Source organism: Mustela lutreola, chromosome X (assembly GCF_030435805.1).
Source record: "Mustela lutreola isolate mMusLut2 chromosome X, mMusLut2.pri, whole genome shotgun sequence".
Classification (NCBI taxonomy): domain Eukaryota; kingdom Metazoa; phylum Chordata; class Mammalia; order Carnivora; family Mustelidae; genus Mustela; species Mustela lutreola.
The window spans coordinates 106,706,467-106,731,439 of NC_081308.1; the positions used below are offsets into that span (position 1 = coordinate 106,706,467).

Consider the following 24,973-nt stretch of genomic DNA (forward strand, 5'->3'; position numbering starts at 1 on the left):
GACAGAAATCCCAGGACTTCGGGATCATGGCCCTAGTGGAAGGCAGATGCTAACTGATTGAGCCATCTAGGCGGCCTGGACATAGATTGATTTTTGTCCCTCGATCAGCCCTCTGGGATCTTGGCCAAGAAAGTAGGAAAAATCAGCATTTGCTCAGGATCGGGACTACTCAAGAGGACTAGGAAGAGTAGAAAAGGAGACTTGGCCCAGGCAGGTTTTTCACCAACTACTTTTGATTGTGAAGGACCTTCCCGGCTGCGCTCAGGAGTGACTCCCAGCTGATAGTACCGGTAGTTTCTGTGTTTTGGTCTCAGAGCTTTTGGTTCTTTCATTCTCTGTCAGCATGTTTCTGGCCCACATGAGGGCCATGCCCACCTTTGCCTCTATCATCAACACCTCTGAGGACTAGTGAAGCTAAGTCATCCCTGGTGGCCCCTGGGACAACTGCAGGAACGGGAAGCATTAGCAAGCATTCCTGGCTGTGGGCCAGGGGCCGCCACCGTAGTACAACCCAGATCTTGCAAAGACCTCCTTCCAACTGGCCTCCCCTCTCATCCGAACCCTGTGTTGTGTTGCAGGGGTAAGGAGGGTGGGGGCGGGGAGGGGGATTGAACCTTGTGGCAATAACCAAGCCTCTGAATTGCTGAGCTGGTTTTAATTGAAGTGTGAAAGGAGGTTTTAAGGCAGAGAGACAACATCCTGTTGTTCCGGCACTCCTCTCTCTTTTTCTGCACATCTGGCTGAACTGGGAGTCAGGTGGCTGACTTGGGACCCGGTTGCAGCAGCAGCGGCCTCTGCCTTCCACTGTCCCACGCCTCAGTGGCCCTCGAGTCCACCAGGTCATGGACGCAGTGGCTGTGTACCACGGCAAAATCAGCCGGGAGACGGGGGAGAAGCTCCTACTTGCCACGGGTCTGGATGGCAGCTATTTGCTGAGAGACAGTGAGACCGTCCCGGGCGTGTACTGCCTGTGTGTGCTGTGAGTACATCTTGGTGGCCACGAGCACCAGACCCACTGAGGGCTCTGGCTGGGGGTGCGGGCGGCAGCAGGCGATGCTGAGGCCTCCTTCTGTGCTCATGAGACCGTCTTCCTCAGGTCCAGCCCAGGGTAGGCGCGGACTGGGCTTCGGGTTAGGCCCTTCATGGGGATTGCTCTCCCAGAGACTTCACTCTCCAGAAAGGCCTCCCCGGCTCCTTTGTGGCAGCGGCAGAGAATGCCCTTTGGGGTGGGGAGACGCAGCCTAGAATCTACCTTTGCTCTGAGAAAGATCTCGGCTCCCGATTTCCCGTTTTGACCTCAGGTGGAGGCCAGGGAGGTGGAGCCCTGGGGTGGTGGACGGGCCGGAACCGGGTCGCCGGCTCCTGAGAAAAGGAAAGGCCTCTCAGCAGATCTCTTTACATGGAATTGGAGGTGTACTCCCAAAGGAAACCATCACGTTCTGGGAGAGGAGGATGACCGAGAAACGGAATCCATTACTTGAAGAATGCAGTGCCGGTTAGGTTGGGGTGCAGAGAGGGGGATATTTGGAAGTCAGACTGCCTCTCTGGATCTACTCACTTCGCTTTTTTTAGAGGAGCTGTGTGTGGGGGCCGGGAGTTTCAGAAATGGGACCCTTCTTGATAAAAAGCTAGGACTGACAGTAGTGGTGGAGGGCATGGAGGAAAAACACCCGTTGTTATGATTCAGCTTTGCCCTTTACCTAGGCATGCCTGAGTCTAACGCCCATTTTGAATCAGATGAACCTTCATCTTTGCTCCAGGGCTCCAGAATCAGGGAGATCTGAGACCTAATCCACTGCCAGTCTGATGGGAGGCTTGTGACCTTGGGGCAAGTTAACCTCTCGGCCTTCCAGTTTTCTTGTCCATAAAATGGGTATAATAATACGAACTATCTCATAGGAGAGTGTGATAATGCAGGTCAAGAATTTAACACTGGACTCGATGCATAATAAATGCTCAGTAAACGTAAGCTGTTGTTATTATTATTGTATCTGTCTTCAGTCGAGCTCTTTCAGTACTCACGGGGCATTTCTAAGGAAGGAACTAGCTTGATCACTTTTTGTCACACAAGAAACACCTGCACTGTGTAGTAGTTCTAGTCAGAAACAAAATGAAGGAGAATGCTTGGTAGTAATTTTGATACCTAATGATACACTGGAAGACTGTGAAATATTTTCCGGGTCAGTGAAGAAAGATCACACTGAGGCCATTATTAGATGATTTTTGTTGTCTATTTATTATTATTTTTTTCCATGGTCAAGCCATGTTGGTGGCAACTCTCAGGCCATGCTAAATACATTTATTATAAAGACTTTAAGAGAAATACATGGAAGCAGGTGAATCTCTTGGGTTCAGATCTTTTTTTCTTCTTGAAGTACAGTTGACATACAATGTTATATTAGTTTCAGGTGTACAGCATAGTGATGTGACAATTCTATGCATTACAAAATGCTCGCCGTGATAAGTGTGGTTGTTATCTATCACCATACAAAGTTATTACAGTATTGTTGACTATATCCTCTATGCTATAGTTTTCATCTCATGACTTATTTTTTATTTTATAACTAGAAATTTGTACCTCTTAATCCCCTTCACTTATTTTGTCCACCCCCCCCCCGTCCCTCTCCCCTCTAGTGACCATCGGTTTGTTCTCTGTATTTGAGAGTATTTTGTTTTGTTTTGTTTTTTAGATTCCACATGTAAGTGAAATCATATGGTATTTGTCTTTCCCTGACTTATTTCACTTAGCATGATACTCTTCAGCTCCATCCGTGTCATTGCAAGTGACAAGATTTCATTCTCTTTATGGCTGAGTAATATTCCATTATATATATTATGCCACATCTTCTTTATCCATTCATCTGGTGATGGACACTTGTTGCTTCTATATCTTGGCTATTGTAAATAATGTTGCAATAAAATAGGGGTGAATATTTTTTTTTGAATTAGTGTTTTTGTTTTCTTTGGGTAAATACCCTGTAATGGAATTATTGGATCATGGTATTTCTATTCCCTGTTTTTTTTTTTTTTTTTTGAGGAACCTCTGTACTGTTCTCCATAGTAGTTAAACCAATTTACATTCCTACCAGAAGTGTGGAAGGGTTCACTTTTCTCCGCATCCTCACGGACACTTGTTATTTATTGTCTTTTTGATACTAGTCTTGGGCTCAGATCCTTATGATTTGTTTACATAATTGTTTTTCCCAAGTGGAAACTGGGGAAGGGCAGTGAAAGCCATCTAGTACACGGCGGCTCTTTTCTTATCAAAAGAGTGTGGAGGAATGAGTGGACAAGTGAAAAGGCTTCTGTAAAGAAGCTAAGAAAGGAGATAATGAGCCCCTTACCCTAGAGATAAAAAAGAAGCCTGGGCGGGAGAGTAAATTCAGACAGTGTGTGGTAAGAATGCACCTAAAGACTCAGCCACATTGGTACCTTTGTTGTTTCTCAAGCCTGCCAACTGTGTTCTTCTCCTAGGATCTTTACACTTTGTTACTTCTGCGTCTTGCCTCAGAGACCACTTCCTTGACCACCCTATCTAAATTAAGTAGCTTCTCCCTGTGCCTGCTATACTCTATGACGTTATTTTTCTTCAAGGAGCTTTAAACTAGCTGGCATTTGCTTGTTTACTTACGTATTGCTGTGTCCTTCAGCAAAAATGGAAACTCTTCTGCACCAGGAACACAACCTAGCACATAATAGCCATTATGAGGCATGTTATGAAGTACATAATAGACACTCAATAAATATTTTTGAATTAACAAATGGATTGCCAAGGCAAATACCCTTCTTTACTGCAAAGAGCTTTAGACCGATAATCAGGCCAGGCTGTGGGCTCTGGGGAGGTCACTCAGCTTCTCTGGGTCTTGATTTCCATACCTGTTAAATAGGAATCGTAATGTGTGCCTACCTTTTGTACAAGATCGCTGTTGGAAAAATACGCAAAAGAGAAGACTACTTTTATCCCTTTGCCTATGTAGGCCAGGAATTAACTTAGGCAGAATCGGAAATTCTCAAACATGTAGGTTTTTACCCCAAGTGAATCTTGCATAAATGCAATTTTTATGACTCTAAGCTCTCCATACAAACCTCCTTATGAAGTAGCAGAATTTGGTAGGCCAACTGGGAGTCTCCTAGCCAGTCTTTTGATGGGCACACTGGGACCTGGAAGTCTTAGATGTATTGCCAGGCTGTGCTACAGAGGAAAGACACAAGGATACATTGTCTTTTATGAGAGTTTCTCACTCTTCTTGAGCCAAGGGTCGCTTTTGATAAACATAAAAATTTCATGCCCCATTTTAGTACTACACTGTAGTAACAAAAATCAAATTTTATTTTGAAATAAACTACATATTCATTCGAAACTAAAACTTGTGTGCTTATGATATGCAGTAGAAATAACAACGTAAATGGTGTCATATACACACGAACAAGATATAGCTCAGAATATTTTCTCATTCCATCTCTGGTTTTCTCCCATTATCCAAGAAGGCTTGGTTGAGCTTTAGTTTCTGTATTTTCATTGCAGAAATAATACATTATGTGTGCCTTTCAAAGGTTATTTTAAACGCTATTTTTAAACTGTGCTTGCTCCTTTCCCTGGTTCTGAGCCCCCAATCATGACCTTTAGATATGGCCTTTTCCTCTGTTCTGTTCTGGAAAATTCAATCTCATAAACTACTAAAGAAGTTTTCCATTTACAGAATTGCTCACCTTCCTTTAAAGTGAGTTTTCCTTTCAGGCATTTTCAACACATAAATGCAGATTTTTATATAATGAGTCTATTAAAAATAGTTCCCAACATCTATTCTTCTTATAGAAAACCAGAAAAATGTAAGTCATGAAAATGAGGGAAATCATCTATAGTTTTATAACCTAAACATAGTTACTGTTGAAAATTAAGGGAGTTTCCTTCCATATTTTAATAAAATAATTTGCTTTCTAAATACGTAAGTGCTTTTACAATATTGTATTCTATTGCATTTTCCACTTAACGTGAAAAAAAAACCTATTCATATATGTTTTAAGACATCCTTTTTAATGGCTGCATGAGAGTTTGGCCAGTGATCATACTATACTTTCCTTAACAAGTCATTATTTTTAGACATTTGAATCATTCCATTTTTCTTTGCTATTAAAATGTCATCATGATTCATATTTTAGTCCATAAATACTTCCTTGTATTTGTGCTTACTTCCTTATAATGAATTTGAGGTTGTGCAATTTCCAGGTCAGAGAACATTAACAGCTTAGGATTCCTGACATATACATGATCGCCAAATATTTTTCCTAAATTGTTATGCCAGTTTACATATATGTTCATCAGTAATGCACGAGAGTGTCCATTTCACTATGCCCTCCTAGAAATGGGTATATTGTTAACAAAAATTCTTGAAGTTTGGTGCCTCACTCTTTCATATTTCTTTGATTAGTGAGTGTCTTTTATATGGTTGGTAAGCTGTTGTACTTCCTTTTTCATAAGTTGGCTCTTTGTGTGCTTTGCCATTTAACCATTTGGATCTTACTATTTTTCCTAACACATTATGAATTTTTATATACTAGTCCTTCATCTGTTGCAAGTATCTTTTCTCAGTTTGATGTTTGCCATTACTCTTCTCTGATACACAAGAAATTAACATTTTTAATAGTCAAATCTGTCGCTCATTTTCTTTGTGCTTAATTTCTTCCTTTGCTTCCTTCGCTTAGAAAGTTCTTTCTCTTCCAGAGATGCTATACCTCTTCACTTCAGTTTTCATTTTCAATTTATGGTTTGGTTAGTTTACATTTTCTTTAATTCCATTTTGATGAGAAAAGATCTAATTTGATTTTGTTTCAAAGTAGCTAATAATTGTTCTAATAGAATTCATAAATACAACTTCCATTCCCCATCAATTCCTAGCCTATTTTACTACATATTAAACTCTAACATATAGCAGTTAGTATTTCCTGTCTATTTGGCTCAAGTGATCTATTTATTCTTATATTACTAACACTATAGTATGATAATGTTTAATACACTTAAATAATTATTTGCTTTTATTTTTCCTACCCAAATTTTATTTTTAAGTAATCTCCACATCCAATGTAAAGCTTGAACGCACAACCTTGAGATCAAGAGTTGCATGCTCCACCAACTGAACAAGCCAGGAACCCGAATTATTTGCTATTCTTACTGTTCTTTGAAATGAAATGTGGAATAATCTTGTTAAGTTAAAAAAAAGTGCCATTGGGACTACATTAAACTCATTAATAAATTAAGGAATAATTGTTATCTTTAAAGAATGTAGTCTTCTGATCAAAAAATCTGATACATTTCTCCATTTGTTAATTTTTGAAATTTATATCCATCAGTTAAGTTTGGCAGTTTTTTTCCTATAGGTCTTGCACACTTTTGTTAAGTTTATTTCTAGTCATTGTATGTATGGATGTCCATGTCAATTTTTTTTGTTTCTACTGTAAATGTAATTTTCTTTTTCTACCATATTTTTCTGTTGCTTAAGAAAACTACTGACTTAGCATATTTTTTTCTTGTATTCATCCTGTGTACTAAATGCTCTTATTAATGCAAATATTTTTTATTTTATTTTATTTTAGTGTAGTTTAGTTTATCCTTTTTTATTTTCTATGTATATTTTCTTCTCACTAAGATACACTTGAACTCTGACATTTCTTCCTTTCTCGCATATTTTTTCTTGTATTCATCCTGTGTACTAAATGCTCTTATTAATGCAAATTTTTTAAATTTTATTTTGAGTGTAGTTTAGTGTATCCTTTTTGATTTTATATGTATATTTTCTTCTCACTAAGGTACACTTGAACTCTGACATTTCTTCCTTTCTCACATATTTTTTCTTGTATTCATCCTGTGTACTAAATGCTCTTATTAATGCAAATTTTTTAAATTGTATTTTGAGTGTAGTTTAGTGTATCCTTTTTGATTTTCTATGTATATTTTCTTCTCACTAAGGTACACTTGAATTCCGACATTTCTTCCTTTCTCATTCTCAATATAGACAGCCATCAGGAAAGTCCAAGATGCCCACTGGGGTAGTTTGATTGTGATAGGTAGAAAACCAACCTAAAATATTTAAAATAATTAGTTTGCAGAAATAGTTTATTTCCATAATTAGCATCCTTCTGTACATCTCTGACTTTGTTTGTTACCTATGTAATGGAAGATTTGGAAGCTGAAATGCTGTTATATTCTTTAGCTTCAAGGACACATAATGAAGTCATTTGACATATACGTCTTTAGATGAGAGAATAGTTATCTTTTTGTCCTTTGAGATTTAAGTGATAACTGGGAATAAAGAGTCTATCAAACCATTGAACTGGAGAAATGGGGGAAGGAACAGTGATGAAATAAAATCCCAGTTTATCAGAGTAATAGAGGGGAACGTTGTGGCAAAGAACTCAAAAGAATGAGAAATTATGTCTTAATTTACAGTTAGTTTTTTATTACAATTGGATATGTGTGTTGGTACTGCATTTATCTTCATGATAATTTAGGTCATCAGAATTCGTTCGGATTTTCTGATACAACCCATTAATGGCAGAGCAAGCTTGAAACCCAACCTACGATTAAACTTGCATTGCATAAACCACCAAATGGACAGTTCACAGGCCAGTGAAACAAGTGCTGATTCTAGTTGACAATGTGAAATTAAAGGTGCAAGATTAGTCTGAGGATGACATTTGCTTAAGTGAAGGGAAAGTCTGGCCTAATCTTTTTTTTTTTTTAATTTTTAAAAAAAATTTATTTATTTATTTATTTATTTAGGGTTAATCTTTTTTGGGCTCTCCTCAACTGGCCTCTTTCCTTCAGCCCCTTCTTTCCCTCTCTCCCTCGGTGGACACTTCCAGCCCTGAAGCCAAACAGACTCCCTCCCTTTTTGATAACTGTGCTTTTTGAATCACTTTAAGACCAATTTATTAATTCATTTCTTCTGATATAAGAGAGAGGCAGCGTAGAAAGATGGTTAAGAGCTCAGATCTTTCATCCAGACTCTCTGGTTGCATCCCAACTTGACCCTATACTAGCTATTTTATCTCCGGCAAGTTAAGATTTCTGTATCTCAGGTTTCTTATCTGTGAAAAGGGAAATGATAAGAATAGCATTTCCCTCATAGGGTTAATAATCCTCAGATGATTATTACATGAGTTAATACAAAGTTAACATGTAGTAGGTATTAATATAAATAAGAGATCTACAAATAATTGCAATACAAAGTCAGAGCATCCTAGGAGTACATAAATAAAATGTGCTGTGGCAGTTCAGGGAAAGAAAAGATTATATTTATTGTCATGACTCATTGAAACTGGTTTTACATAGTTTTCCCATCAGACTTAAAGCTGAATGACTTGATGGCTCTGTAAATTCAAGTTCAGTCTGAAAAAAAGAAAGATTGTCAAGAGGAAATTCAGAAATCTCTTGATTCAGAGTATAGTCTCAATAATGATGGCTTTGTATAAGATACCATTCTTCTGGGTTTAAAAGTTCTGAAATATTTGTTAAAAAATCAGTCACTAGCATGCTTTATTTGCAATGTCATAAAGAATCAGATGTAACTAAACTTTTTCTTTTGTGTAGTCCTTGAAGTGGTATGAAGAAGGAATTGATGTGGTTTTGTTAGTTCTAAACCAAGGTCTGTCCCTAACACTGACCCCTTGAGAAAATAAGAAATGTCAGGTTGCTTTCTTCTCATTCATTTCTAACCAGAGCATTTTTTTAAGAGTTGAGACAGCTTTTGAAAAACTGAAGGCAAATTTTAATATTAGCTAAAAATAGTGTCAACAACAATAATAACAACAGCAACAAAAAACCCCTACTGTTGTCTACTAATTATTCATTTTCTAGATTTTTTTTCATGATAAATTTTAAATTCCAGGCTAATCAACAAGTCTGACAAAGGATTTGGTGGAGGAAGGAATTTAAAATACAGAGCATTCTTGGTTTGTCTGTATTAATGGAAGGAGTCGGAGAAAAGATAATTCTAAAAGGGATGTAACAGATTTTAAACATAAATTATATTTTTCTGGTTTGTGCCTTAGACTAGATTTATAAAGCACCAAATTATAATTTTGTTTCTTTTTCTTTAAAAAAAGTGTGTGTGTGTGTGTGTGTGTATATATATATATACATATATATATAAATTATAGATATATATACTTATATAACTTTATAACATATACTTTTATAACTTTATAAGAAAAATTAATATGCAAAGATAAATTTATATTAGTTTAAATTTGCTTCTAGTTAATATACGTATAGGTACAGTTCTGAATAGTTGTAATCAGGGGGTGTATCTGTGTGTCCACTTCTTTCATGTGCCATAATTTTATATTAACATACCCCATGAGGTTAACATTTTTTGAAGAATATAAGAGAACTCTAATACCTTTGCACTTCAGTATAATTTTGAATGGTTCTTTCTGTTACTATTTTCTTATTTTGCATAACATTCCTTAATTAGGAACTACTATGAAAATCTTTATGAAATTAATTTGTCCTTTGATTCCTTGGAGTGTAAGAAGATAAGCAAGGTCATTCATTAAGTAAAAAATATGCACGGAATTATAGCTCTTTTTATAACTTTATTCCCAATTTATTTCCTAGAACTGTTTTTTAGTGGATAAGGAGAGAGTATATGTAGTTTGAAAAAAAACATTATCAATATTTTAGTTTAATTTTATATTTTAAAATTATTATTTAATAACTCAAGCTACAGAAAACAAAACCATGAAATTCTGTTGGAGAAGAGAAGTGCATGGTACAGAAACACTACTCAGTGAAGACAGAAGCAACTGGAAAGCTTCAGCTTGTATTTATTTATTTTTAAAAAATTTTATTTTGAAATTTAAAACAGTTTTATTAAAGTATAGTTAAGATACAGGGTTATATCAGTTTCAGGTGTACAGTATAATGATTCAACAGTTCTATACATGACTCAGTGTTCCTTATGGTAAGTGTACTCCTAATTCCGAAAGCAGAGACTGAGTGACTAAGGAGGAGGTGGTGCAGAAGTACCCTAGGTGAGTCGAAGAAGCCAGCTTGACTTTGCAGAAATTTCCATCAAGGATCCCAGCAAGGTGTGGGCATTCTCTCTGCATTTTAATCAATTTACCTGTAACTTTAACGTTCTTACAAACCACCTGGAGATCTTGTTAAAATACAGATTCTGAGTCAGCAATTCTGGGGCAAGGCCCGAGACCCTGCATTTCTAACAAGTTCCCAGGTGATGCTGATGTTATTACCCTGGCAATGTAATTTGGACGGCCGCGTTTTAGATCTCCTCCATCCATGACCATAGGGTAATGAGAGTTGAGTACAGGGGATTCTTGGTCAGTTACTTTGTGACTTGAAAGTGGAAGAGATGAACTACTGGCTTATTTGTGGGGTGAAGCAATTCTGCTCATTCAGAAATCTGAGGGGCGGGGGAGTAGGAAATTGTTAATATTAGATGGGTTAATCACGAGAAATTTTAGTTGCCACTGACACCAGGTTGTTCAGAGACTGAAGGAGGTAAGGGCTTTTGAAGTGGTACTCAGGTTCCTGCTGCTTAACTGAAAGTGAGATAAGATCAGATTCGTTAGGAAACAATTTTCAAAACAGACTCATTTATTTTGACTAAATGAGGCTGAATGATAGTAGGGAGAGAGATTCTTTGTATTTTTTTAGAGATTCGCTGTTTCAGAAAGTGAAAACTGGTTGCTTACGATTTTGCTTGCCTCGTCGCTGAGATTTTAAATAATGCATTTCCACATCACCTCTAATGATACGGAATTACTGCCATTAATCGCTTCCCATCGGGAAATTGGAACCAAGGACCTATGCTATTTCTCTGCTTCTATCTCCATCTTGCTATGTGACGAAGAAAATCACTTAAAGCCTTATGTTTCAAGTTCCCATGGTGAAAAATGGAAATCAAAGCCCTTGCCTTGTTCCCTGTAGAGTACGTACTGTAACCAGTGGGCTTTGAGGTAGATTTTATTGCTTTAAAAAAAAAAAAAAGACTTTAACAACGTAACATTATATATTTATTTAACATATTATATATATGCATGTATCAAGCTATTTTAGGTATGATCTAAATATGCTGGCAAAAATGAAATATTTCCTATAATCACACCAGCAATTAAATTGAATATTTTTGGTTTCACAAATTGAATGAACCTGATTGCAGTATTTTGATTTTTTTTTTTTTTTTTTTTGCTCTTTAGGTAATCACTACTGATGTATATTGATTAAAAATATAGTAATTTAATCCACATTTTTAAAAAGATTTATTTATTCATTTTTTAAAATTTCTTTTCAGCGTAACAGTATTCTTTTTTTTTGTACCACACCCAGTGGTCCATGCAATACGTGCCCTCCCCAATACCTACTACCTGGTTCCCCCAACCCCCCCCCACCCCTTCAAAACCCTCAGGTTGTTTTTCAGGGTCCATAGTATCTCATGGTTCACCTCCCCTTCCAATTTCCCCCAACTCCCTTCTCCTCTCCATCTCCCCATGTCCTCCATGTTATTTGTTATGCTCTACAAATAAGTGAAACCATATGATAATTGACTCTCTTTGCTTGACTTATTTCACTCAGCATAATCTCTTCCAGTCCCGTCCATGTTGCTACAAATGTTGGGTATTCGTCCTTTCTGATGGAGGCACAATACTCCATCGTGTATATGGACCACATCTGCCTTATCCATTCATCCGTTGAAAGGCATCTTGGTTCTTTCCACAGTTTGGCGACCGTGGCCATTGCTGCTATAAACATTGGGGTACATATGGCCCTTCTTTTCACAACATCTGTATCTTTGGGGTAAATATCCAGGAGTGCAATTGCGGGGTCATAGGGAAGCTCTATTTTTAATTTGTTAAGGAATCCCCACACTGTTCTCCAAAGTGGCTGCACCAACTTGCATTTCCACCAACAGTGTAAGAGGGTTCTTTTTTTCCACATCCTCTCCAACACACGTTGTTTCCTGTCTTGCTAATTTTGGCCATGCTAACTGGTGTAAGGTGGTATCCCAATGTGGTTTTAATTTGAATCTCCCTGATGGCTAGTGATGATGAACATTTTTCATGTGTCTGATAGCCATTTGTATGTCTTCATTGGAGAAGTGTCATATCTTTCTGCCCATAGTTCATATCTTCATATGAACTATATAGCTATATAGTTCATATGAACTATATATGTTCATATCTTCATATGAACTATATATCTTCATAGTTCATATCTTTTCTGCCCCAAGTTCATATCTTCTGCCCATTCTTTGATATGATTATCTGTTTTGTGTGTGTTGAGTTTGAGGAGTTCTTTATAGATCCTGGATATCAGCCTTTTGTCTGTACTGTCATTTGCAAATATCTTCTCTATTCATTTGTGAGAGAGAGCAAGCAGGGGCAGAGGGAGAGAGAGTGAGAAAATCTCCAGCCGACTCCCCACTGAGCACAGAGCCAAACACAGAGCTCAATCCCAGGACCCCAAGATCACGACATTAGTTGAAACTGAGAGGTGGACACCCAACTGACGGAGCCACCTAAGTGCCCCTTAAAGACTTTTAGTTCTAAAGGGAACTGATGGTAAGTGAAGTCAATTGCTTGAGGATGACCCTCTGTTTAGAATGCTTTAGAATCATCTGTTCTTCAAAGTTTGAATACATTTATTTTTACCAGGGTTTAGCATGTATTCTTTTTTAAAATTATTTTTTAATTTTTTTAAATAAACATATAATGTATTATTAGTCCCAGAGGTATAGGTCTATGAATCGCCAGGTTTACACACTTCACAGCACTCACCATAGCACATACCCTCCCAATGTTCATAACCCCACCACCCTCTTCTGACCCCCCTCCCCAGCAACCCTCAGTTTGTTTTGTGAGATTAAGAGTCTCTTATGGTTTGTCTCCCTCCCAATCCCATCTTGTTTCATTGATTCTTCTCCTATCCCCTTAATCCCCCATGTTGCGTCTCCACTTCCTCATATCAGGGAGATCATATGATAGTTGTCTTTCTCAGCTTGACTTATTTCGCTAAGCATAATACCCCCTAGTTCCAGCCACATCATCACAAAAGGCAAGATTTCATTTCTTTTGATGGCTAGCATGTATTCTAACCAAAAATCTATATTGACTTAAACCTGTGCCTAAAAATAACAATCAGAAAATGTTTAACATAAAACTCTTGATCCAGAGAATTTGATCCATATTCCTACTGATAATTTGAAATAATTCAGAACAAAGTTTAACCTACTTTTCTATGAAGTAAAATTTGTTAGATTATAATCTATATCCATTACAATATGGGACCAAGAGCTAGGGCTCTAGAGTTAAATAGGCCTGATTCAAATCTCATCTTTGTTGCTGGATCAGTAGTGTGGTTTTTGTTACTTAGATTCTCAAAGTCTTAGTGTCCTCATCTATAAGATTAATTTCACAATATAAAGCTCATAGGATTGTTGTGGGGTCCGAAAGTGATAATGCATGTGCTGTGGCCTGAATTGTGTACCCATCAAATTCATATGTTGAAGCTCTAACCCACACTGTGGCTGCATTTGGAGACAGGCCTTTGGAATATATTTAGGTTAAATGAGGCCGTAAGGGTGGGGCTCTAATCCTAGGATTGGTAGCCTTATGAGAAGAGAGACACATCTCTCTACATGCACACACAAGGAAAAGTCACATGAGCACACAGCAAGAAAGCAGCTGCCTATGAGCCAAGAGTGAAAGCTATGTTGCTAGCACCTTGATCTTGGACTTCCAGCCTCCAGAACTGTGAGAAAATAAATTTCTTTATTTAAGCCACCCAGCTTATGGTATTTTGCTGTGGCAGCCAAAGCAAACTAATACAGCATCTATAACTCGTGGCATCAATTATAGTTGTACAGTATGCTTATACACTGCATGATGGTGGAGAATGTTTACCTCAAAGGACAAGCTGCTTTCAAGTGCTTTAGCAGGAGTCTTTTTCAATTAGCAATGATCGCACCTCGGATAAACCCCATTGGCCACCATACTGCCACTGCGCAAAGCTTAGCGAGAGTCTTTTTAAAAGTTTTATTTATTAATTTTTGAGAGAGAAAGAGAGAAAGAGAGCAAGTGGAGGAAGGATCAGAGGGAGAGGAACAAGCTCATTCCGTGTTGAGTGGGGAGCTGTACGGAGACTTGATCCCATGACCCAAAGATCATGACCTGAACTGAATCCAAGAGTTGAATGTTTAACCAACTGAACCACCGATGTGCCCCAGGAGTCCTTTCTAATTCAAATTTCTATTATTACTATATTATATTGTAAAGTAATCACAGTAGTAATACTATAGAAATATAGTATTATATTTATAATTAAATATTATTATTTCTCTTAAGTGGACCTGATAGTACATTATCCCAGTGAAATATTTTTCACCTTAAGGCTCTATATGTACTTAAAGGTAGTATGACTATACTTTGGGGACACCTGGGTGGCTCAGTCGGTTAAGCGTCTGCCTTCTGGTCAGGTCGTGATCCCAGGGTCTCAGAATGGAGTCCCATGTCAGGCTCTCTGCTTGGCGGGAAGCCTGATCTCTCTCTGCCTGCCACTCCTCCTGCATGTGCACTCTCTTTCTCTCTCTCAAATAAATAAAATCTTTAAAAAATAAGACTATACTTCCTCCAATCTATTTAATAATCCATGGTTTTTACTAATTATAGCAGGTCTCTAGTTTCTTTCTGTCCAGTCTCTCAACTAGACAAATCCTTAAGAGTGTGAACTCCCATATTTTAAAAAAGGGAAAAGATAAAAGAGGCTCTCTAAAAACAGTGATTAGCCAGATATAATACGCAAGCAAGTTCGATCCCCCATGCTTTTCTTCCTATGAATGCAATGGTGCCATATAATGTGTGTCCCTGTATATGTAACATTTATGTGGAATAGTCAAGCTCAAATTTAGAGCATCTGTTTATCTTTTGGAATGTTTCAGTAACTGAAGTTTATTCTTTCACAGGTATCAAGGTTACATTTATACATACCGAGTGTCCCAGACAGAAACAGGTTCTTGGAGTGCTGAGGTATAGTTCTTTTATTTAATTTTTTGCTTCTGGGGGTATCAGAGGGGTGTTTTAAATTTAGCCTGGTTTTTTAAAAGAGTTGTCAAATCCTACGTTCCCCAATATTCATCAGATTCAAATCACTAAAGCTCCAACCCAGAATTGTTCATGGATCATTAAAAAGGCTTTAGATAATTTTTGTCCCAGTTCTGTTCAGCCACCATTGTATAGAATGATCTCACTTTGGAGAAAATATTTAAAAAATTGAAGCATTGTGTCAAACTTTTAGTGCCTATGCGAAATTTTAAAAAGCATATACAAAATGTGTAAAATGGTTAAATAAGCAATTATTTACTGAATGGTACCAATATGAACACTGGTTCTATGGTGGATTAAAAAACACGACTCTTGTTTTCTAAGAGCCTCTAAAACACTTGGGGAGATACGATACGAATTAAATAGTGATGTGAGAGCTCAGAGTTTGTCATCAGGTAGATCTGGGTTCCAGGTCTGGTCCCCCCTCCTCCTCACCTATGACCTGGAGCAGGTTACTTAGCTCTTCTTTGAACAATTTCTTCATCTGTAAAATGAGCCTAAAAATAGTGCCTTACTCATAGGTCTCATTTTGAAGATTAAATGGGATAATGCATGTAAAAGAAAGCTCTTAGCCATGGGACCTGATACATAGAAAGCCCTCAAAAATGTGAGCTCACCCAAACTGCTGGGCAATATGATTGTATATGGTCAATTGCTATATTATCTAGCATAGGAGTTCAAAGAAGGGAGGATTTTCCAAGGATTAGTAATCAATATTGCTCTTTGTGTGGGAGTAAGACTCCCAGCTGGGCCATGTGGAAAGGACACGGGCAGGCAGAATAAAATTAGAGGGAACATCGCAGTGGTTTTAAAGGTGTGCTCTGCAAAATTCTAAGGTTCTTCCACTGGGGTGCCATGGGGTGGTGGGGGTAGGGGGTCAGAGGGAGAGGAGGACAAATGTGAGTATGCTTTTGGGTGCCCAATTCATCTTTGATCTGAACGGTTTGCTTTTGTTTTGCTTATCAACTGGGGCTCGAATAGGAATTCATTAGAAAAATGGGCTCTGATGGCTTTGAAAACATTGAAAATCACCATACCATTGCACGTAATGCCTGCAGAGTGAATTTATGTCCATGTACCAGGTTAGGATCTCACATCTTACCAATGTAGAGGCCTCTACAACTGAAACCTTTGACCTCACATGCTTTCTCGGATTTCTGAGTCTTTAAAAACAGACTGTCTTTATGATGAAAGCACTTTATTATGAGCTGTTTGAAAACATAAACGTGAATATCAACCTCTGTTAATAACTCAATCTATACGCTTAAGAAATTCTAAAGCCTAGACTTAAAAAAAATTAAAATAGCTCTAACATTTACAAATTCATCAGTAAACTAGAAAGCCCAGGTTGCAGACTACAAATGTTTTGAACTACAGAGAAGAATTAGGGCAAGTTTTGAAACATGTTCTTGCTTTATATCGTAAATAAATAATTCACTAATAATAATTAATTATAATTAATAATTAATTTATAATTATCTGTGATAATTAATGCTGTAATACTAATTAGAGGCAAAGCCATAACATTTCTAATCAAAACGATTTATACCCATTTATATTTTAAAATTCTCTGCAGCACTGCAGAGCGGATTGAATAAGAAATTAAATTTCATTTATCATGAAGAATAGTTGTGTGTGATATATACATATATATTTGCATATACTTTGATTAGAAATAGCCTTTCTCCCTAGAGAAGTAGCCTTTGGCTGCTGAAGAATATTCTTTATGGAAAGGTTCTTAAATTATTAGGGTTTAGCTAATCTTGCCTTTAAATTTGTTTAAAATGTTATACTTAGGTATAACATCATAGGTGGATTCGTACAGGCTTGTGATCATGTTAAGGAAGAAAGGGAACATAAATGTCCTTTCATCCTGTTGTCTGGTCTAACCCCGTTTAAACAATAATATTGTAATTATCTGCACCAAGAGAGCAGAAGATTGGCATGTTTTCTCCAAAGGGAAAACAGTTTTTTAAAAAAATGCTTTAGATTTATTTTTGAAATGCATATTGCATTTTTTTCTATCTACTAAATTTGCTTTCTTAGTTATGTTTTTGCAAAGGGAATATTAAACTAGTGTGTGTGCTCAGAGCTCATATCACCTGACTGGAAGAAATTTCTCCAGAGCATATTGAAGACCAGCTGTGATCCAAAACATGTTTCCATGGATAACTAAGAGGTGGCAGTATGGGATGTGTGCAAATTCGAACAATAGCTGAGTTCAGTGACAGAATGGGAATTGTCAGTGGTATAATTCTTGTGGTAAATGTATTTTCAAAATTGGTTAAATGACAGATATTTATACTGCTATTTGGAACAATGCTTTAGTTTGCCACAATGCAGGAAAAATCATGGCAGTAACACTGCATTTTTTTGAAACAAATCTGGAGCCCCCAAATTATGAAAGACAAATATTATGTGAATATCTACTTTTAGATAGACTTTTAGGTTTTATCGTTGCCTAGTGTATTAACTTATCTCATGAGACTCAGGCTAAAATTTTGCTAAATTGTTGATTTAGAGAATTCTACACATAGTCAACTATGATTTATTAATATGTGCATTGTCATCAGTATCTTGTAAAATAAAAAAAAATCTAACCTCTCCCTGTGGACTTCAGTGCCTTTGGGCTTTTCTGGATATTTGATCATCAGTAGATCAGTAGATGCTAAATAATTTTACTTACTAACCTAAGCAAAACACTATCATTTAGGAAAGTCATTTGCCAGTGACACATTACATCCCATGTTCAAACTGTACATCCAGTGCTATTATTCCTTTTTGTTAGTGTGGATAATCAAGTGTTAACTGCATGTAAGTCCCCATAAAAAGATGCTTCTGTTGATAAATGGTTTTACAAGCCACAAGAACAGCTAAAAAGATGTGTGGTTTGAAATCTTTCCACACTGGGGGAGTGTACAGTTTCTTTTCTGGTTGGTGACTCTAACTTCTCTAGAAACTCTTTGGTCTTACCCTCTCTGTTGGTGAACTCATTGCGGGTATTGGCCTGAAAGAAGACTGGGTACTGGGATCTAGAGCCAGTTCTGCTTCTGGTTATCTGTGTGACCTCGGGCAAGCTAAATTATCCCTTTGGATTTCCCTTTTTTCCTTCCTTCCTTTCTTCCTTTCTTCCTTTCTTCCTTCCTTCCTTCCTTCCTTCCTTTTTTTCCCTAGTAGGCTCCATGCTCAGCATGACCCCAGCACAGAGCTTGAACTCCCAGCTCTGAGATCAAGACCTGAGCTGAGATCAAGGGTCGGTCGCTCAACTAACTGAGCCATCCAGGCATCCTTGTATATTCCTTTTCTTATCTGTCAAATGGGAACAAGCAAATCAGCCAAATCACTGCCGATTTATGAGGAAATAGTGGAGGCAAATGATGGGAAAGTGTCTGGAATTGAAAAAGTGCTGTGAGAAAGATACAAGGAGGTATTTTGTGCTTCTGACCTACCGTGCAATTTAGAGATTCTGTCTTGGAGCCAAAGAATTGTTTGGAGCTCTGTAAGAACGGCCATGGTATTTTGGATGAGGTCTCAAGTCGAGTTCTGGTTCTTTTTTTGGTTCGAGTTCTGTTTTTTTTTTTTTTTTTTTGGTTTTGTTTTGCTTTGTTTACTTTTTTTAGAAGGGTATGGGGAGGGGAAGAGGGAGAGGGAAAGAGAGAATCTCAAGCAGAGTTCTTGCTGAGCACGGAGCCCAATGCAGGGCGCTATGCAGGGCTCGATCCCAGGGCCCTGAGACTGTGACCTGAGCCGAAACCAAGAGTTGGCCATTCAACTGACTGAGCCACCCAGGTGCCCCCAGTTCTGGGAAGGTGTGTTGACCATAAGGGTGGAGCAGAGAGGGAGAGTGTTCTACATCTACAGAGGCTCCGAGCTGTGTGAGCCTCTGAGAGGACACTAATTTAAAGCTAAAAAGAGCTTTTTCAGTGCTTTCAAAAAAAAAAAAAAGTTACTTGCCCCAGTGTAGGAAATGACTGCGAGTTACTATGGACAGCGTGCCGTCTTTAGCTTTTAGTCTAGTTGGCGGAGGTTTGTATGCCAGCCTTCATGTTTTCTCATTAAATGCTAACAAACAGCTCCCTCCTCAAAAATCTTCCAGATGGAATAGCTGAGAAACAGCTTTCAACAACAACAAAACAGCAACAACAACAACAACACCAAAACTAGTCATTGTTCAATTGCTTATAGCAATACTATTTTATTTTATGTAAAATGACAGTTTTGAGCTGCTGCCTAAAGCTGGGCTCATAAGCTTTTGCAGGAAATTGTTGTTTTCAGCAGTGCCTTCACAAGAGAATTGATGTCAGGAAAGGAACACATTTTAATAGTCACTTGCAAATAATGATCTTTTCAAAAGCAAACAAATAAATAACGGTGACCTTAAAGAGTCTTTCATTTTCGCGTCATAGAGAAAACCTTGTCATGGTGAGGAGTTGGCAGAGAGCAATTTTGGGGAGGATAGGGAAGTTTCCCCGAGGAGGAAAAAATTTTACATGAAGGATGAGGCAGGATGCATTGTGAGTTGAGAGTCGGGGGACTACCTAGCTATGTGTTGTGTGTATCGTTAACGGGCAATTTTTAATTTCCTGTGTAGCATTTTTCTTCATGTTTTCTCATTAAATGCTAACAAACAGCTCCCTCCTCAAAAATTTTCCAGATGGAATAGCTGAGAAACAGCTTTCAACAACAACAAAACAACAACAACACCACCACCACCAATTCCATACTGTGGAATGATGATGGGGAGGCTGGCTTGCTGTTGTTGGTTTGGTTTTTTAGGCTTTTTATTAATGACCTATATGATCTGTGTTTCCTTCTGTGTTTAACTGCATCGTCTCTGTTGGTGCATTCATTGTGGGTAATGGCCTGTATACCCTTAGAGGCTCGGGATGTGTGATGGGTAGCAGGCAGGAAGGCCTGGGTGAGGAGCAAGAGCTTGTACAAACTAATACCACCCTTGGGAGAGCTGAAATGACAGCTCATTAGCTCCTCTTGCAGGGAAATTCAGCCAACCAAAGTAAGCTCTTCTAGAAATGTTGTTTTTCCTTCTTCCTTATGTTTTCAACTATTTGAACAAGTTACACACGTGTTACCTCTCTAAGCCTCCCCCCACACACACATTTTGTAGGCCTCTTTGTGTCATTAGGAGGTAGGTGAATAATTTGCTTGGCCTTTTATTTTCCAGACAGCTCCTGGGGTTCATAAAAGATTTTTCCGGAAAATAAAAAATCTCATTTCAGCATTTCAGAAGCCAGATCAAGGTATTGTAATACCTCTGCAGTATCCAGTTGAGAAGAAGTGTTCACAAGGTGCTACAGGTATGGTTTACTGTTACTTTTCTACAGGGCTTGGCAGCTCAGGGTCATGAGTCAACCTGTTCATAAATATATGTTTATGGGACGTTCTGGAAGAATCATGCAGTGGGGAAGTAGGTGTTACCAGCCAATGGAGCGAGAGGGAACTATGCACACGCTATGATTTCAATCTGCTCTATTGTAAACTTTTAATAAAACTCCAGGAACATATAAAGAATTTGATGACATTTAAATCCTTCTTTTCCCATCTTGGTCTCCACTGTCCCTTTTGCCAAAACAGAAGTACCATTTCACTTCACTAACTCAGACACAAAACGCCTGAAAGATGGGACTTACACAGTTCTGAAAACACCTGGGCTGTCCTTCACCTTTGCCTAGTAAACTACATTTTCCCTTCGGGCATGGAAAGGCTAGTGTTAGAGTGGCCCACGAGATCGTCATTTCTGAATTTGTGGTGCTTGAATTAATGACATTTTATGGTAGCGAAGGAGACATAATCAGTACACGTTGTCATGCTACAGGCACGCGTTGCTAATATCTCCTGAGCAAAGCTATGTTAGCGTATGTATCAAGGGGACGACAGATGACTGGACAACGTTTGCAAATGCGTGATTGTCTATTCATCTCCCGAAAGGGGTTAATCACTTGGTTGGAGTAAGAGGATATGCCTAGATTGAAACAATAAATATTTATGATTAGAAAAATGAGATGTTATGTCCTGTTTTGACAGGGACCCAGGCTCAGGCATAAACTGACAATTAGACTTAAGTGCTGAATTAAATTAATGAGTAGTTAGCCTTTATAATAGAGATGTAAATAGATCGCCAACTTACAAATTACACATCACAATTACAAACTGTTCTTTTCTGCTCTGTATTCCATTCTTTACAATTCAGTTTTAAGTACTGGTTGCTTGAGCTATATCACTGGGCTATATCTTTGTGAGCTTTATGCCATTGGAAATTTTATGATTATAAGTTCCAGTTAACCTGTAATTTTAATAGCTTGTAAGTTTATTTTTTTCTTGATTTTTATTATTATTTTTCTTTAGGGAGAAGAGAAGATCCTGATGTCTTCCTGAAAGCACCGTGAAGAAAAATCAAATACCTTGTACTTTATTTTCTATAATTTAAATATATGCTAAGTCTTATATATTGTAGATAATACAGTTCAGTGAGCTACAAATGTATTTCTAAAACCATCATAGTCCTGTAATGCAAGTATCTAGCGTGATGTAAAAGCTGAAATGGATTTTGCCGATAATGTGGAGCTTTGAAATAAGGTTATTTTTCAGTATTATTTACAAATAGGAAATGATTTAAAGCATAATGATACTTTATAAAAGATTAATATCAATTCTTGCCAAATAGAAATAAAAAAATCCTGTTTTTTCTCAAACGCATCATTTTTTAGTGAAATATTATTTGACAGCTACTGATTTTAAAATGTCTTTCTTGATTAGATGGCAGGAAGCTGGTTTCTCGTCCCTCGTCTTTGTCATGTGTGGTTCTAATTAAGTATCACGCTCTCCACTGACTATGGTGTTGTAGGGTGTTTGAGGAGTTATGAAGTTGTGCGCTGTGTGTTTAAAAAAAAAGTACTGGATAAAGAAGAAAGAATTTCTGTTTAATTTTAAAAGCAACTTTTTTGCCTAGTGTTCTGATGTTGGATAGCAGAATCCACAGACCAGTCTGGAGTTTAAAAAGCCCGTAATTTAAAATATGCTCTAAACGTTGATTACATTTGATATTACAGGATTTTTCATCTACCTCCACCCCAGTTGTTGGTACTCCGTGTAAAACCTTATTTTGAAAGGGAACTTCAGCAGCTGTGCTCACGAGTAGCTGATTTACAAGTGATCTCCCGATGAGGTAGCCTTATGGGAGTCCTGAAAACCTTATGCTTGTGTTGTTTATTAACAGTTAGCTCCAAGTGATGGCAACCTAAGTGAGAGCCAAGATTTTACACAGTGACAGATATTTATAAATTTTTTCTCACACGTATATCCTTATGACTTTTGTGATTTGATTATACATGAAGTTGTTTCAGGGCTCCTAGAATTCAACAAACACAATAGGCACTGGGGTAGAGAAGTAAAAACACCCAGCCCCCTGGGCTCAGGCAGCTCCATCTCTAGTTGGACAAGAAAACAGTAACAATTAAAAAAAAGTAACACAAAAAAGAGCAAAAGATGTCCTTTAAAGGGGATAAACACATGCTAAATGAGGTTCTCAACTGTGAAGGTGGATCTGTTGTTAGAGGCAGAATGAGTCAACACAAATACTCTGGTCCGTGGTCTGGAGGAAAATGCTAAATTCTATTGTAAACTAATACATTGGCATTCTGGGTTGTGCAGGAGTGGGGGTGAGCTGGATGAACTGCCGAGAGACAGAGCTACTCTCCGTGCACTGGCAAGATCTGGTGTCTGACTATTTAAGATGGTTGCAGTGGGAGTGCAGAGGTGGAGTTGGGCTATAATAATGTATTATGGGCCTTTTACCATTTCTAGAAAAAAAGGCATTACTTTAACTTTGCAAAGGAATTCAGAAAGCCAACTTTCAAAACAAAATGCATATGTTTAGATAATTTTTCCTTTTTTGTAGCTTGGGTTTAAATTTTAATAGGTGTAAATAATTTTCACCCTCTCTGACTTGTTCTTTCTGTAATAATCCCAAATATATGAATTATGTTTGCATGTTTCTTTACCAGAGTCTTTTTTGAAAAAGCTTTTTTGAATCGTTAATGATCTTTCATATTTCAATAAAGTGTTTGAAAGCTTTACTTACCTAATTTGTCTTAAAATATTTTTTAAAAATATTCAGAGATAAGTGCTATTAATATATTAAACAAAGCATTGGTGAAAGCCATTTGATCTTACTGGACAGGTTCCTTGAAAAAGGTAAGTTCTTTTCTGAGTCTGCTACTGTCAAACTTTCCAGTTGATGTGCCTGTCCACTGTCTTCTTCTGCTGGCCTTTTACTCATAAAGTTTTTTTCACTTTTTCTCTCGCGGCATAAGCATTCTTGTTATTTTCCAGTACATAATAGCTTGCGGCTTTACAGAAAGGTCATATCCTTGCCATATCTAAAATATTGCCATGCTAACATATACCTGTAAGATGCTGAGTCAAGATAGAAAAATGCACATATATTTCCAAGTGTACACCTTTCTTCAGAAAAAAAGTGTGTCAGCAAGCCCACAAAGAACATGACAGTTTATCAAACACTCATTCATTTCCTCTGAGTTTGTTCTTAAGAGATAAGGTCAGGAAGGGAGACAAGCTTAGGTAATTGTCAGTTTGGCTATTACAAGCAAGTAAGCTTTGTGGTCGTACACAGGTAGAAGAAGTCTACAGAGGATGCCTCTGATTAAGCTTCCTAGTATAAATGAATTTATAAATGAATTGAAGATATTATTTGTGGTAGAACGGATAGAGAATTAAAAATGTGAGAAATAGTTTTAAAATCTGTTAAGAGTGTTTAGACATCAGCTCATGTTTTATTTGAGTCACTTTATTGAGTTCAGAATCCAGAATCTATTAATAATAAAATCCAGATTTGCCCTTGAGCATTTCAAGGTTACAAGATGCCTAGTGTTCCTGTTAGAGAGCTATAAATTCAACATTTTCGCCTATGTTTGTCCTCACAGTAAATGGGATACATTATTTTAGAGTTTGCAGCTAGAGGTGAAGTTAAACTACCTACTTTGGGAAATTTCATAGTCTGGGGTCATTGGCCAAACTTGTGGTAAGAGGCAGAATTGTCATCATTAGGTCGTTGGCCTCTTAAATGAATATTTTTATGTACAAAGATATAACAAAAGCGATTGACTGGAGAGAGCCCATCAACATAACATTTGATATTTGAATTTCTTCAGCTTTGCCAGATTATCCGTGTGACCTTGGGTAAGTCAGTCTGTTACTATCATTGCCTTTGCCAAGTAGGAACAATGAAGGCTTGCTCACCTCCCAGGATTACTGAGGTGCTAAAATTATATAAATTTAAGGAAGTAGTATTGCTAAAAATTTAAATTCAAAGACCTCTAATAGTGAGGGTGAATAGAGAAGAAATATGGAGAAATGTCTTCTCTTGTTTAATAATTCTTTCAGTGTAGGAGCTCTTGCCTCTTTCTTTCCGCACACTGAGGGTTGGGTGGGGTGGGTATTTTTTTTTTTTTTTAATTACCAAGTGATACTAACACTTCTATCCACCTCCCGAGGACCCCATGGCCTTTTGCTGATTGGTTGTGTTGGAGCAATTGGGATTGTCTTCTGCTTCACGAATCTTTTCACTCTATCTGTCCCAGTAGGCCCACTATGTGGATAGTACCACATCTTACATATACGATGTTTTTTCTTATATGTATGTATCTGTGACAAAGTTTAATTTATAAATTAGGCATAGCAAGAGATTAACATCAATAACTAATAAGACTATACAACAATTTAAACAATATACTATAATAAAGATACACAAATGTGGTCTCAGTCTTTTTTTTTTTTAAGATTTTATTTATTTATCAGAGAGAGAGAGGGAGAGAGA

The 24,973-nt window shown here is 37.5% G+C and overlaps 1 protein-coding gene and 1 pseudogene across 1 annotated transcript; one reads left to right on the plus strand and one right to left on the minus strand.

Moving 5' to 3' along the window:
- Positions 1-600: 600 nt before the first annotated feature.
- On the plus strand, positions 601-23,217 carry SH2D1A (SH2 domain containing 1A). Its single transcript, XM_059157949.1, has 4 exons — positions 601-979; positions 14,982-15,045; positions 20,303-20,435; positions 21,484-23,217. The coding sequence occupies exons 1-4, from the start codon at positions 843-845 to the stop codon at positions 21,522-21,524; spliced, it is 375 nt and encodes a 124-aa protein (XP_059013932.1). The 5' UTR covers positions 601-842; the 3' UTR covers positions 21,525-23,217.
- Positions 13,951-14,032, minus strand: LOC131822257 (U4 spliceosomal RNA; annotated as a pseudogene).
- Positions 23,218-24,973: the final 1,756 nt, after the last annotated feature.

Excerpts from the sequence above, each read along its gene's own strand:
- SH2D1A (XM_059157949.1), top strand. The coding sequence starts at position 843 with ATGGACGCAGTGGCTGTGTACCACGGCAAAATCAGCCGGGAGACGGGG. Across the intron at positions 15,046-20,302 it reads CAGGTTCTTGGAGTGCTGAG|ACAGCTCCTGGGGTTCATAA; the intron begins GTATAGTTCTTT and ends TTTATTTTCCAG. Across the intron at positions 20,436-21,483 it reads GTGTTCACAAGGTGCTACAG|GGAGAAGAGAAGATCCTGAT; the intron begins GTATGGTTTACT and ends ATTTTTCTTTAG.